Source organism: Podarcis liolepis (genome assembly GCF_965112155.1).
Source record: "Podarcis liolepis genome assembly, chromosome: 5".
Classification (NCBI taxonomy): domain Eukaryota; kingdom Metazoa; phylum Chordata; class Lepidosauria; order Squamata; family Lacertidae; genus Podarcis; species Podarcis liolepis.
The window spans coordinates 60,676,361-60,690,828 of NC_139556.1; the positions used below are offsets into that span (position 1 = coordinate 60,676,361).

At 42.7% G+C, this 14,468-nt stretch overlaps 1 protein-coding gene across 8 annotated transcripts in view; it reads right to left on the minus strand.

Annotated features, from left to right (window-relative positions):
* Positions 1-4,563: 4,563 nt before the first annotated feature.
* Positions 4,564-14,468, minus strand: part of ARMH3 (armadillo like helical domain containing 3) — a 128,293-nt gene continuing 118,388 nt past the window's right edge. For all 8 annotated transcript variants that reach the window (XM_083505218.1, XM_083505216.1, XM_083505220.1 and 5 more), the window contains 2 exons: positions 8,511-8,627; positions 4,564-6,559 (listed from right to left, as the gene is read on the minus strand). In XM_083505218.1, the coding sequence (XP_083361344.1) occupies positions 6,467-6,559; positions 8,511-8,627 (210 nt within the window). In that variant the 3' untranslated portion in view covers positions 4,564-6,466. The remainder of the gene's footprint in view (positions 6,560-8,510; positions 8,628-14,468) is intronic.

Consider the following 14,468-nt stretch of genomic DNA (forward strand, 5'->3'; position numbering starts at 1 on the left):
GCTCAGAAATAGTTCTTGTGAGGAGTACAAGATTAGAACTGCCTGTGGAGATACCTGGGGACTGGAAGTAGCAGAGTCATTACTGCCTGAGCCACTGGAGCTGATGGAATGGGAGCACTTGAGTGGTCAGTGTGCGTGTGAGAGAGAGAGATGAGGCATGTGGTAGAACATCATTATCTCATTGGCTGCCCAATATATAGGTAATATGAGGGGGAAATCACCAGCACAATCCCTAACGAGCATGGACAGTGTTTCTAGAATGCTCTTTGTGTATTGCAATTTTTTAAAAATTGAGAGCAAGAGTTCCTTGGCTTGCAACTATTTATATATGCCCACTGAAAACATCTCTAATTTATCCTTTTCTTAGTTTAGATTCTGCTCAGAATGGAAGGATGTTCCAGGGGTCTCCCCCTCACTGCTTTATGAACATTCACTTCACAGACATTGTTAATGGCTATGAGATTTCAATCGCCCCACTTCAATCCACCCTTTAACTAAGGGCAAGCTGTGAGCAAATGTCCATTTGGCAAATTAAGACTTTCCAGGCAAAGCACGCTGCAGCAGCAGAATTGAGCATGCTCCAGGAGCAGGAGGTAGGAGGGGGGGGATCCTGAGAGCCAGACAGAAGTGCTGAGATATGCTTGTTTTTGCTTTGGTTAAAACATTAACAAGATTGCTCTGAAAGCTTTGCAAGAGGTTGGCTGCCAAAATTAAATGTTTAGAATTTAAAAGCATCCATTTTTATTAAAGTCTGACATATTGCTGGCTCTGGCTTCAGTATTGGCACCTACAGATGAGAAGAACTGGGCACTGAAAGACCAAGACCAAAGGTGGGCAGGGTGGCCAAGATGCAAATGAGGGCATGGTTCCTGCACCTTTAATGGTTATGCAGAGCACAGAATTTCAGCAGGTACAGTTTGCATGTTATTCTCTCCTCCACACAACTATTTATATAGGTCTAGGTGCCCTGCCCTCATCTGAATCTTGGCCCCCCTAAATATGGGCGCAAGGAGGCTACTCTGTATGCAAGCATCCTAGGAGAAAAGAGGTGCCAGAACTCAGCTGAACTCAGTTCTGGCACCTCTCAGGTGGGCACCATTGCCATTATAGAAGAACAAGGGAGACATTTGTGTTGAGTTTTGGCACACCCCCCCCCGAAAAATAGTACTGCTTAGATCACATATAAGTTAAAAAATAGGCACATCCACTTTCATGTTTTGTGGTACATACCCCCTCCCTCCTAAGATTAGGTCATTATATGCAGTTAAAATATTTGTCTTCTGGCTTCTGCCACTCCACTTAAGACCTGGCAACTCCAGAGTCTCAGAGGCAGCTAAATTGATGGCAAAGGTAGCTATAAATTAACCATTATAAAATTTATTCAAGTGCTCCATATAGATCTGTCGAAATTCTCCACCACAAGCCCCATCTTAGTCTCCCTCATTAGCGCTAAACATATCCTGTCTCTAAAGAGTCTGAGCCAGCATCAGGTGGAAGGAATGGAGGAAAATCCAAGCGGAATTAGCAGAGATGAAAAGCTACAGCTGTCTCAGACAGGGGTCATGGCTCAGAATAAGGGAGACCCCACTGGAGATAGATTTGTGCTAACTAATCTAGAATCACTAATTCACAGCTCTGAGTTCTTTCTCTTTCTATGGCCTCTGCAAGCAGCGACATAATTTCCATATCTCTCAAGGGACAAACCACTGCCTGGGAGGCAGCTGTGGTTCCAGACAGGATAAAAGGAAGGCCAGTCAACAAAATAATCAAACCCAGGTTTTGCCTTGGGCCTAATGCAATGCCTCTAATACTATACTGTGTGAAGACATGAGTTCTGCTGGAAAAAACCCAGTGTGCAGTACAGTAGCAACAGGGAATGATACCAAGTACCCCTAAATTCAGATTTTGCTCTAAGTATTGTAGCCTGCACCTGAGAATGGAAGCTCTGTTATGATCTGGACGACAAGGAATGAACCACCTGAAATGTGTCCTGCTAAACACATTGGCAGCTGTCTTCTTTCCTGCTTGGCAGGGGGTTGGACTCGATGGCCCTTGTGGTCTCTTCCAACTCTATGATTCTATGATTCTTGACATCCTTCCTTATCACTTGTAAATTTAAAAGTAAAACACAAGAGCATAAGACTCTTTCTGGAAGTGTTAAGCCAAGACGCCTAAAATGTCACTCTTTCGTTTTCCCCACATAGCTAATTAAGAAGTTTCAGTGGCATCAGGCTCCCACCAGAAAATAGTGGTGATGTTAATCTTTTCCCCTTCCGCACCTGGACATCAGAAAGAAGTTACACCTTTAGAATGCATTTCTCAGAGATTTAGGACAGTCTCTTCCTGGCTGGCATGATTTAGAAACTTTTAGCACCCAATGCTTTCTGGAAGACAATATTTTTAGCCTTTTATTGCAAATATTAAACTCAGATTTGGTTGTAAAAGCTGCTACTAGCCTGCTCAGAGTTAGGGGCTTCTTATCTTCAAGGGTCAGACTTCATCTCCCAGGATCTTCACTAAGGTTGTAATCTGTGACTCTCAGATCCACCCACCCACTCTGCAGGTGTCAGAAACTGTGTCCTCTTCTTCACAGAACAGGCCATATGCCCCTTCGTTACACTACCTCATTTTATTTTTCCTTGTTTTTGTTCCTTTTGCTGTACTAGAATCGCTCCAGGATGACACTACCAAACTCTCCTCTGCATCCCTTACCAAAATACTCTGAGCCAGTGTTCTTAAGCTGGCAACAGATCTTTCCCTTCTCCATGCTTGTCCTACTGCTCTAAAAATCCCTCCCCACCCCGTGCAATTTTTGTACAGATTTGTACAAAACAGATTTGTATAGCACATCCTCAGCAGCAATTTTCTCCACCATGTTTCTTTCCTTTATGCTCACAAACCACTTCAAGCATTTCCACTATTAAAAAAAGACTTACTTCCCTGTTTTCTGTTAAGAAAGCCAAATAGCTCATACCGTTAGTTGCTTCAAGCTCTCCAGAACTGAAATCCTTTTCCTTTGCCAGTCATCCCAAACGTTTTCCTCATTTGTTAATATTGCCAAATTGTGTTCATCTTCTTTTTTCAACGTGTGCTGCACAAGCCCCCTCCTGCAGTTTTTGTGGTAAGGCTGGTGCTTTAGAATTATTTCCTTTTATTGCTGTGGCCGGGCAGCTCCCCCCCTCCTCAATTTCTTGTTAGCATTCTTCCTTTGCTGTATATTTCTGCGAATTGAAAGCTTGCACCATTAGTTTTAACCCTTTTATTACCTTTAAACTCATTTAAACTTAGCCTGTTGTTAGTGTGTTGTGAACATCGGCATCAATTGATTCTGCTTAATAGCTTTCAACAAATATGTTACAGTAATTCCTTCCAATAAAAAAATTACTTTAGATTTCGTTGTCCATGACTACCCATGGAGTGCCAAATTCCAAAGTGTGTTCAGGCTCAAGCACAAAAGATCCTAAAAATAGGTGCCAAGGTTGCATGTGCAAGCTTGCATTGCGTGCACACTGCACACTTCATAACAGAGACCCTTGACTCAAGCCACCTTGAATTGCTTGACATGTGCTTATAGTGAGGGTAGCATCTTCCCCCAGCCAACCTTTTGTCACAAGCATCAAGGGATATGCATGCAAACAGGAAGTGCACTACTGCTCAAAGAATTCCAGTAGAAAAATGACATTGTGTTGTATCCAAAGCTGAGTGAGGGACATTCCACTTGCACAATGAGACTTCTTCTGCCTCTGCTCTCCCCACCCTCCCCATATCTGCTTCAGGGAGCAGCAGGGAGGAGTTCCACCGTGCAAGCCAAGTCTGTTGTGCAAGAGAAATGACAGTGTTGGATACAGACTACAATCCAAGATGCTTCCAACTGAGTCAGATAAACCCAAAGGCATCAATTCATAATAATACCAATCACTATAAACTAGGAAGTACATCCTAAAACAAAGGGTACTCCTATAACAAAGTGAGAACTAACTACAGAATGCAGATTGGAAAGGGGGAAGCTCAGAAACACACACCTTGCTGAAAAGAACTCTGATGACCTCTGTGAAGACCCCACTCCCAGCCCAAAGTATAGGAACACAGAGCTTCTCTTCCCGGTTAATTCTGAGGAGGATGACCCTGCCTACCAAGCAAGAGAAGGCACATGAACAAATGAAAAGATTCCATGTGGTCACATGGGAGAGAAGTAAAAGGCTCCTGAGCAGGGGTTGCCACCCACCCACTCAATCACAACCTCTTCTATTGGCTGCAAAGTAATACATCTCTCAAACCCAATTTCGGCTGGGGAGGGGACCCGGTGAGTGCCGCAGAAGTCAAATGTGCTCTGTGTTGGTAACCCCTGCAACTGGTTTGACAAAGAAAATGCTTGCAGGTAACAAACTGAAAAGGATTCAAAGAATTAAGCTTGCAATTTTCAGATTTTCAAACCCAACTTCTCTCCACTTTGCAGATCCCATCCTAAATACTTCACTGAAGATGGCAAGGGCTCTTTAGCAAGGACGATGTCGTTTGTGTATTTGGTACAGCGGCAAGCACAGCATTAGCACCAAGAAAATGTTAAGAGTAGTAATAATTTATTACCTCTCCCCCAAAAGAGCACAAAAAGATACACTGCAGACAATAGAGTGATCAGAGGCGCCACACCCCTCCCTGGCCCCTTACTGCCAAATTCTATATACATCATCTTACAGGTGCTATTTCAGCAGCAAGGTGTTCATAGTGTTTCTTCTAGAGGGGGGAAAAAGAATTATTCCTCGAAATTCTGGCCTCAGAGTCCACTGCTAAGCATGGCTGAGACCCATCAACGTACTGGGGAAGGGAGGTTCTCATTGGAGTCCAAAAAGAGCAGAGGACTCACACAAGTTGGCAGTCTGTTCTGAATAATAACCAACATACACCAGGAAAGAGCCCAGCAAGGGTGCCTGTACACCTGCTTGCTGAATCCTGTTGGCATCCATTGGACATGGTTCTGCAACCTGGAAGATAATATGCAGGTAGGAGGCAACCCCCTGCAACAGATACTGTGCCAAATCCTCCCAACATTTTAATTAAGAATTCAGACTCTAAATTTTAGTGCTCATCTGATTGAGATTTCCAGTCTGAGTACAGTACCAAAGGTATGACCAACTCCTGGCTTCCCAACAGAGCACAGTCCTATATTTCTAGAAAAAGAATAACAAAAATCTATGGGGCAGCTGACCGCACATACATGTCCTGTAATCTGCCGTTGCAGCCCTTGGTGGACAGGAGTATAGAACAGAATGCCAGAGATGTAGAACACTGATTTGCCCCATCCCAGGCTTCTTTTCCCCTAAAATGCTATGAGATACTACCAACTAATTAATTCCCTACTTCTACCTATGCAAGGAAGCACTTTATTGGAGCACAGAGAAGGTAGACTTTGACAGAGGAAGGGAAGGTGAACTAAGCAGTTCCTGCTTCAGTCAACGTGAAATTTGGCATAGGCAGTGTATGTGTTGAATGGACTAGACACTGAAAATGTGGATAGGAGCACTTGGTCACCATATCAGCACCTTGGGGATCCAGGAGTATCAGGCCAGGGGAAGAGATGCTGAAGAACCTAATGTAGGAGCTTAGTTAACCTACTGGAAACAGGAAAAAATGGGTTCCCTCTGATACACAACAACTATATTAGCAATAAAAGCAGAGGGCACTCTCTTTTATTGGTCCTATGGGGTGGGGGTGGGGAATCAATGGCATATATTCATATCCTTAATCCCCAGAGTCTTAGAACAGGGCAGTAGGAATAGCAGAGGTGAGCTCATAGAGGTAACCTCTTAGTTCAGAAACTCCGGAGAACAAGTGTTTTAGGCAGGACACTGCGAAACCTCTTGAAGAGAACCTCTTGCAAGCACCATTCAGTCAGGAGGCCCTAACTCAGAGTGAAGGGCAGAGACTTCAGCTGGTAATTTCCACACCAGTTTGAGATGGGGCTGGCAATACACATGGGCAACAGATGCAAAGCACCCAAGTCAAGCAGATAACTTATAGACAGAAGTTCAGTCAATCTGCCCCTTATTATAAAGGACTTAGTTCCCATGGCCTGCACTACTTTCTCTTCCTCGGCATCTGTCCATCATCAGACAGGTTGCAGAGAATCAGAAGGATGAGCTTTCCCAACAACACTGTTTTGCTCTAATTTTGCTCACTTGGGGAAAAACTCTTATCCCTGCACAATAGTTGCTGCACAGAGAAAAGCGAGAAAAAGCGGTAACTACATATTCCTCTTCCTCACTCCCAACTCCACAGTGTAGTCAACATCACCAGTTCTCTGTGCTCAGGAATGTGGGACAAGTCCAGTTCTTCCCTTGATGATTCCTGGGGGAAACCACACAAGCACTAGGGATAGACCACCCCACAATCAGGAGTTACAGCCAATGCTGGGGAAAGGGACTCAGTGATGCCAGGACTGGCCAGGAAGCAGGATGGTAACTCCGCTTCAGGAGATGGTTGAGAATTCTTTAAGCAAGGTTTCCTGGCTGAGAGTGTTGAAGGCCAGATTTCGCCGAACATTGATGCTGATGGATCGAACCTGTGTGAGAGAGAACAGTCATTTCATATACCACTTACACAGACCAGCACCTCTGGCACTGAAGGAGACCCCTGATAGGTGAGCTTTTGTTGCAACGTGATTGGCTCGGGGAAGAAAGCCTACCAACAAACTAAGACTTTCAACAACCACAAGGATGTTCAGTCAGATCAAAACAGCCTATGAATCTCTCTCATGCTGCTTGGAATCTATCCAAGTGCAGAGATGGCTGAAAAATTTCCTTCCTCAGTCTGTCTTTGTGTCTCGGGTGGTTCAGAGCTTGTGGGCCAAGATAGGGCTCTCGGGAATTGGGTGCATTCAACCCAGAGGTAAATTGGAGGAAGGATGTGGTGGCGAGGTCAGGATTAGAGCTAGTGGAGGTCCAATAGCAGTGGCAAGACAGAGTGGGGAATTGGCTAGATGCAAGGTTGGCAGGACTGTGAACAGCTCCCAGGCATGCAGCTTCAGTACACAACTGAGCCACAAGTGGTGCAAGCCCTGAGTCCTGGGTGGATGTTTACTGCTTTGAAGTCCAATAAGGTTTCTTCTGCATCCTGCACAAGCCAGGAGAAGAAACCTAAGAGCTTGTACACTCGTTCCTTTCTCTCTGTTTTTAAATGGAATTCACTGTAATGATATGTGGCAAGGACCAATGGTTTCAATGGTTTTAAAAGAGGACTGGGAAAAGCCATGGGTGATAGGTCTGTTAAGTCATGACAGCTGCCTTCAGGGACACTGTAAGAAACAGAATGCTGAACTAGTTGAACCTTTTGTGTTTCCATGTAGATCACCTTCTATTGTAGTCATAGATAAATGTACATAATTCTGCATAAAAATTCAGAACACAGCAATCAAAATAAACAGTGCAGATCTGGGACATTTCCATAATTTAAAGTTGAACATGTTTGGTTCAGAGTATGTACCCCCTTACTATTAAATAGGGCAGCAGATCTTAACTGGTAAATAATGGGATTTTGTCAGCATACAACCAAATCAGGTCAATTGGATTCTTCCCTTCTGCTTTGATAGCAAACTCAGGGAATACACAAAACGTTTATTGTAGTTCTCAGAGATTGGCTTGTAAGAGGCTCAAGAAGTCTCTAGAGAAATAGGGATTAAACTGGTTGCATTTGTTCAATCATCAGATGAAGAATAATGACGAAAGCTTCCTTGTCTTCATTCAACTGGGAAGAGAGTCCATTTGAACATTTCTGATAGAAAAACTGGAGGAAGGAAGACCGCTGGCAATTGTGTTAGCTATACTCGGTGAAACTGAATCTAAACTACTAGCATTTAGGAGGATGGACTCTGGAAAAAGTATAATCTCAGAAAATTGGAAAAAGCAAATCTGCATTTTAATCAAGGGAAATGTAAAGTTAGTGAACAGCAGGGCATACTGAGCAGCAACAATTCCTGAAAGAAGGGGGGGGAGAGAACTTAGGCAGCACACACAGCTGATGCACAAAAAGTAGCAGAGAACATTGTACAAGGGGAGGGGAATATGCCACCTGCTTGTATGAATGCACAGATCAGGACAACCATGGCTGTTTCTGAACATGGCTGTTTCAAGCTTCTGTGTTTGGCCATTTCCCTCTTGGGAAATTCAAATGAAAAACCACCCTTATTCATGTTCTGTCAATGGAACTATTGGAACATGCTCATCTGATGAGCTGCTGGCAGGTTCAATCAGCACGAGATTTCTCTGGCTCTCTCCTTTAGGAACATGCAGAAAAAGAGTGCAATAAACCCTGAGATGGAGGTAAAACCTTCTTTCCCTAATCATGTCTCGCCAGCATCCTGTTCAAAGTGACCTAATGAAAAGTACACTAGTTTGTCACCTGTGCCAGTCATATTTCTGGATAATAAAAGGGACGTTCTGGCTGTGCTGTGGCTGCTCTGCAAAGTAGACCATGGGCCAAGACTTTGAGGCTCCTACTCACGAGCTGAAACTCACCAGTTCTTTAAAGAAAGCAGCTTCTTTGTGTTGCTCCGAGTAACGTTCATATTGGTCCAGCCCATCCTGCAACTTTAGGGTGAGGGTGTCGTAGTTGGAGCGCACCACTTCCAAAACCTGCACCGGAAATACACAATGAGAAAGAAGAATCAGCTTGTTGAAAATTGTTCAATCTACAGCATTCAGCAGTGAGGGTACAGGAATCCTACTGCCTTAATGGGAAATGAGGATGGAAGAGGAATCTGCCGAACTTGGAGGAGCTCTGCCAAGTAGATCTATAAAAATGTGCTGCCTAGAACCTTGAAGATGCTCTCTACAGGTGCAATCTATGCACTACACAACAGAGAATGGGGCGGTGCAGTGGGATGAATAAATGTTGATGTGCTGCAAGGTCACTTCTGAATAGTTTTGTCAGCAATCCTGCTGTTGCTAGAACAGGCTGCCTCCTCTGAAAACAGGCTCCTTCCGTGATTCTGTTTGTCAGGTTTACTGGCAGTGAGGAAAAAATCACCAGCAGTAACAGCTATCTACAGATTCAATTGGCCATTTTCTTGCATATGTGCCGAGGTTGCGATGGGAATAATAAGTGTTTGAAAGCGTAGACCTCAAGCACAGAGATCAGACCCAGGAGGAAGAATAATTCACTCCCAAATGCAACTAGCCACTAGGGACTGAGCATAATAGAATAATACACCCTCTGCCAGACAGTTAAATAGAAAGCTATCACCACAGCTCCATGAATCAGAACTCTGTCCTCTTGCCAACTGTACAGATTCAAGTCATCTGCAATTAACCACAGAAAGAAGGTGAAGTGTACTTGAAAGGGAAGGAGGCTCTGAACAGAGCTGTCTTCTGAATGTGTGCTTCAAGGGAGTGCGTACAAGGTTCTCACCTGTTTAGCTTCTTCTTACCATGACACATTGAAAAAGCTACCATGATCTTATTTTTAAATGCCTGAAGAGACAGTGAGAATGCAAGAGTTTGCACACACAAGTTCTCAACACTGGGTTTTTTAAAATTAAAAAAGGCATATTAAGTTTAGCATCAATTACTTTCCTTCCATATTTAAATGGTTGTCTGTTCCTGGGTATTGACCTGAAGTCTCTGACATCATTTCTGGGTGGGCTTTCTTGCTGTTGTGCAACACATTAAGTCACATCAGCCTCCTCCTGCTGCACATTAAATTCTGTTGCTTATGGGCATTCTCACTAGTGACCGCCCCCAACTGTCTGTGAAATGTTCTCCCCAGGGAAATGCACCTGGTACCATCATTATTACTCAGGCCGCTGCTAATCGTTGGCTCCTATGGTGATGGTCACCTTTAGCGGGGTGGATAAATGCTGTAAGTATTTTGGATTTCATTGTTTTAAATTTTCTGGTTTTAATTGTTTTATCTGTGGTCTGCTATCTTGTTAAGTTGCTTTGAGACTTTCTTTTGTGTAAATCAGCTAACAAATATAAGTAATAACAACAACCCCAGCAGCAAACAGAGGCGTGTATTCCAAGCCTCTCAGGGAAAAAACCTCAGAAAGAGACAAAGCCTAATTGTCCCTGTTGGATTGGCACAGCTTTTAAACAGATCACCTCACTTTCTGAAGATGTGTAAGCGTGAATTTGTGGGCAGAGATGGCACACAAAAATACCTGTTAGGAGCTTTGCAAAAAGAGAGGTCCAGCAGGCAGGGGAATAACTGTAATGGTTTTTAAGCCAAGAACACGGCAGGGAGCAGTTCTTCCACAAATCTCAGTTCCCCATTCTTACACTCTGTTGAGGACCAGTATTTATACCCTGGCATTTGCAGTGGTTTTGCCTGAACTGTCTTCTCTTTCCACAAGTGACAAATGCAGTTTAGAATTTATGTAATTTGAAGATCTAGGCTGAAGCCACTCACAGCAGGAACAGAGCTGGCTCCTTTGATAAATCTGCTTTGTTCTTCATTCAGATAAACCCTGCTCCAGATTTCTCTGCAGCTTGTTTCCCCCCCAGAAGTAGCAGCTACCACCCTGCTACTGCCTGCCGTATCTTAGGGATGCAAGATGTGGGTGGTACAGTGAGGTCAATCCCTGAACAAGCCGCAACTTGTGGCAACAGTCTTGCACATTACCAATTTCTCTGCATCTCAGTAAGTAGGAACAACACTTGAGTTGCAAATGACAATCTGCAATACAGGAGGCTGTCTAAGTGAGCATCACATTACAGTTGCTATGGAGCAAATGAAGGGTGTCAGTCCAAGAATTTTTAGGAACAGGCTGGTTTTGTCCACTTGGTGGAAATCCTCACTACTGTCAAAGATTTAGACATGTTGTTCTCATGAACCAAGAGGCCATGATGTTCTCTGCAAAAATGAATTGTTTCCCAATCATTCCAAAAGACAGATTTTTGTCCATGTATAGAAGAAACATGGATCTTATTAAGCAACTTGTGAGAATTTAAGCTCTTGTGCTTGTATGGTCAAATACAGTTTTGCAAACAAGAAGATCAGGTAACTATTGCAACTAAGCCATGTTGTTGTTCCTGGAACTACAGTCAGAGATGCTGATCTGAGGCAGGTACTAGACCTCTTGCACAGTGAGTTAAAAAACAAACAAACATCTATCCCAGCCACATTGGTATCCTATTAATATGGAAGGCAGAGACAGCATCCAAAACACATCACCAGTATGATAATTGAATGAACTTCTTGAACTATCACGGGAACATAGAGGTGCAAAAAGGCTGTTTCTGATGGAATAAAATCCTACTGAATTACTGAGAGACTTTATATTTTATAGTGTTAGAATACATTTCCTGATAAATCAGTATTGGCTTTCCTAATATAAACATCACATGGCAGGACAGAGTCTCAAACAAAGATGTGCTCTTCTAAGCCAACATTCTCAGCATGTTCACGCTTCTGTCTCAGTGACATCTACACTGGCTTGGTCTTGGACACAGAATGGAAGATGGCAGGATCCCCAAGGAGCTGGCTCCAGGCTCCAGGCCTGCTGGCAGATCATGTTATAAAGATGTCTGCAAACATGATATGAAGGCTGGCAACATTAAAACTGCAATGTGTGGAGACAGCAGTGACAAGAGGAGAAATGACCGCTAGGAGGACCACAGAGAGAAGAAACACCATAGCACACATGCATCAGCAGAAGCGGACACCTTCATCTGCCCCAGCTGCATCAAAACATGTCTCTTTCATATTGGTCTCTACAGCTACAGCAGGTGCTGTAACTCTCCAACAATTTGACTTACCCCTAATGGCACATTCTTCCATTGTTTATCGAGACAGATGGATGTCAAGAATATCAAAAGATGGTGTTTGGGGCATGTGTGCTATGAATGTGCCTGATTTGGGTAATTGGCAATAAAAAAAATCAGATTATTACATTCTGCATATCAGGAACACTTCTATATAAAACGTCACAGGTTTTAATCATGCTATGCACCCATCAAGGGTACTTCAGGGTGGGGCTATAGTCTAAATGCTATGCATATAGTCTAAATGCTGTGCACATGTAAAGATAGCCTGTTTGTTGCAACATTTGAAAATGATGTTCCTTATGAGGAGGAAACCTATCAGATTCTCGCTTTAAGAAGGAACTTGTAACCATTTTCACACAGGTATGTATTGTTGAAGATTAGATCTATCTTTCACCATGTTATCACTGAATAGGCCTTCACTCCATGACCTCTCTTATAGGTTTAGTAACAAGAAAAAATAAACGCCCCACGGCAAGGAAATAATTGTAGCTCTGGGGACTGTGGAACTGAATATATGGGAAATCGAAAAGTGTTAAGATTTTAATAGCTACCTTGGAAACAAGGAAGGTTGTGCAATTAGTGCCCCTATTTTGCTTTTCCCCTAATTTGAGCACACAAAGGGGGTCATACGAACTCGCAGTAATATCTGTCATGAGGTTATTTCAGAAACAGCTGAGAAGATAGGCCAAAGATGCAATTGCTTTAGTTTCTTTTGAAAGTGGCAACCTATATTATCCCTGTAACAGAAAGCTGATGGAAGTTATAGTCCAAAACACATCTGGCACACACCAGGTTGGGGAAGACCATCCTAACCAAAGCCCTTTCAAAGCAAAATATAATGAACTGCTAGACCTGCAGTGTTTACCTTCCAGAATACAGCTAGATGGGACAGATCAGCCCAATGTTTAATTTAAACAGCTATTTCCTATGCATTCTTCCAAAACAAATAAAGTTAATTAAGCACTGTATGTCACAAAAATGGTACTACACTTAACATGCCAATCCATTATCCAAAAGCATGTCTCTGGAAACTATTAGCTGCTAATATAATTTCTTCCTGTAATTGAAAGACTTATCACTTTAACTGGAAAGAAGTGACTGCATCTGTACATAAAACAACAGATAATTGACAAATTTTACAAGAGTGTTCTAATTAATACAGAAAAAGCTGAAAAATTGTATCAGTCTGCAGACAGCATCTTAAGAATTTGCTGATGCAGCTGAAGTCTCTGCTGGAATTAATTCCTAGAAGCAGCAAAGACAAAGTATGTAACTAAATAATTAGATGTTAAATAAAAACAAAACACTCAGCACATTTTGTAACTGTTTCTAGATTTCTAGACTGTGACTGGACCACCCACAATATTCATCTGAGATCCATTAACAGTGTTCAGCTCAATTCCACCAAAATCCCAATTCCTCACTCAAGTAATTATTTACTAAATTAAATTTGCATACTTTCTGAACTATTGTGTAATTTACTGCAACACTTAGTCTTTCATAGTGTGCTGAACATTTAGGTGAGGCCTTGGGGAAGCGAGAAAGCAAGGTAAAAGGTAATATATAACTGCACAAATGACAAGGGAAGGGAATTGTGCATAAACACTACTCCTGACCAAGAGAAGCTTTGTCCAAGTTTCCATGGTTTCTACTTTTTAAAAAAATCCCTCCCCCAACTTATTTTCAATTCAGCCTAATGTTCCTTAGAGCACTCAACACATTAAGAAACATCGTGTTATCTCAGCAAATGAAGAAGTAGTGAATGTATCTGAATCTAGTTTCATTTAAGGTATTTATTAAGGAACATACATTAGAACCATTACATGAATGGCCCTTCACAGTTATGGCTAGTGTACAGTGTCCATTCCTAGAAATTTCAGATCTGGCCATATGACACATGTCTTGGTTACATTTCATCTGGACTACTGTATTTTCACTCTGTGTAGGGTTGCCTATGTAGAGTGCTTCAAAACTTCAGCTGGTTCAGAATGCTGCAGGCAAGATGCTAACCGGGGCTGGTTATAGGCAGTATGTGACTTTCTTCATACAACATCTTCACTGGCCAACAGTCTATTTCCAAGTGCAATTCAAACTGCTGGTGATGCTCAACAATGCCTTAAACAGCTTTGGTTGAGGGGACCCTAAGGACCACTTTTTCCCATACAAACGTGCCTGGGTTTTAAGATCTATAGAAGAGGCTCCTCTCTCTGTCCTGCCACCATTCATTTGGTGGAACTTGAAAAGGGTCCTTCTTAGTGGCTGCACAGGCCCTGGAACTCCCTTCTTGGGAAGCCTTATTTCTCTAGCGATCTTTTGACAAGTGAACACCTTTCTAATTAGGCTTTTGGCCAGTTCCACTGATCTGTTTCATCTACTGCCTGCCTTTTGTTAAATAGCCACTGCTTTATTGATCTGTTTTTTACTTGTTCTATAAACAGCTGAGTATTTTGTGCAATTACTTTATTTTGCATTGTATCTCATTTGTTGTTGTTATCTTGAACACCATTGTGTGGAAAGGCGGAATAGAAATTTAAAGCAGTAGCCCTGGACTAAAACCAGCATCCACAATAGTTACATAGTTAGCGCCTGATCAATCGAAGTGCCCTACTCCGTTTTATTGTAGAGGCATAGAACACACAATGCCAGAATTTGAAGCAGGAGACCACTTTTCCACAGACAAATATGCTGAGCTGTAGACAGAATGGCTAA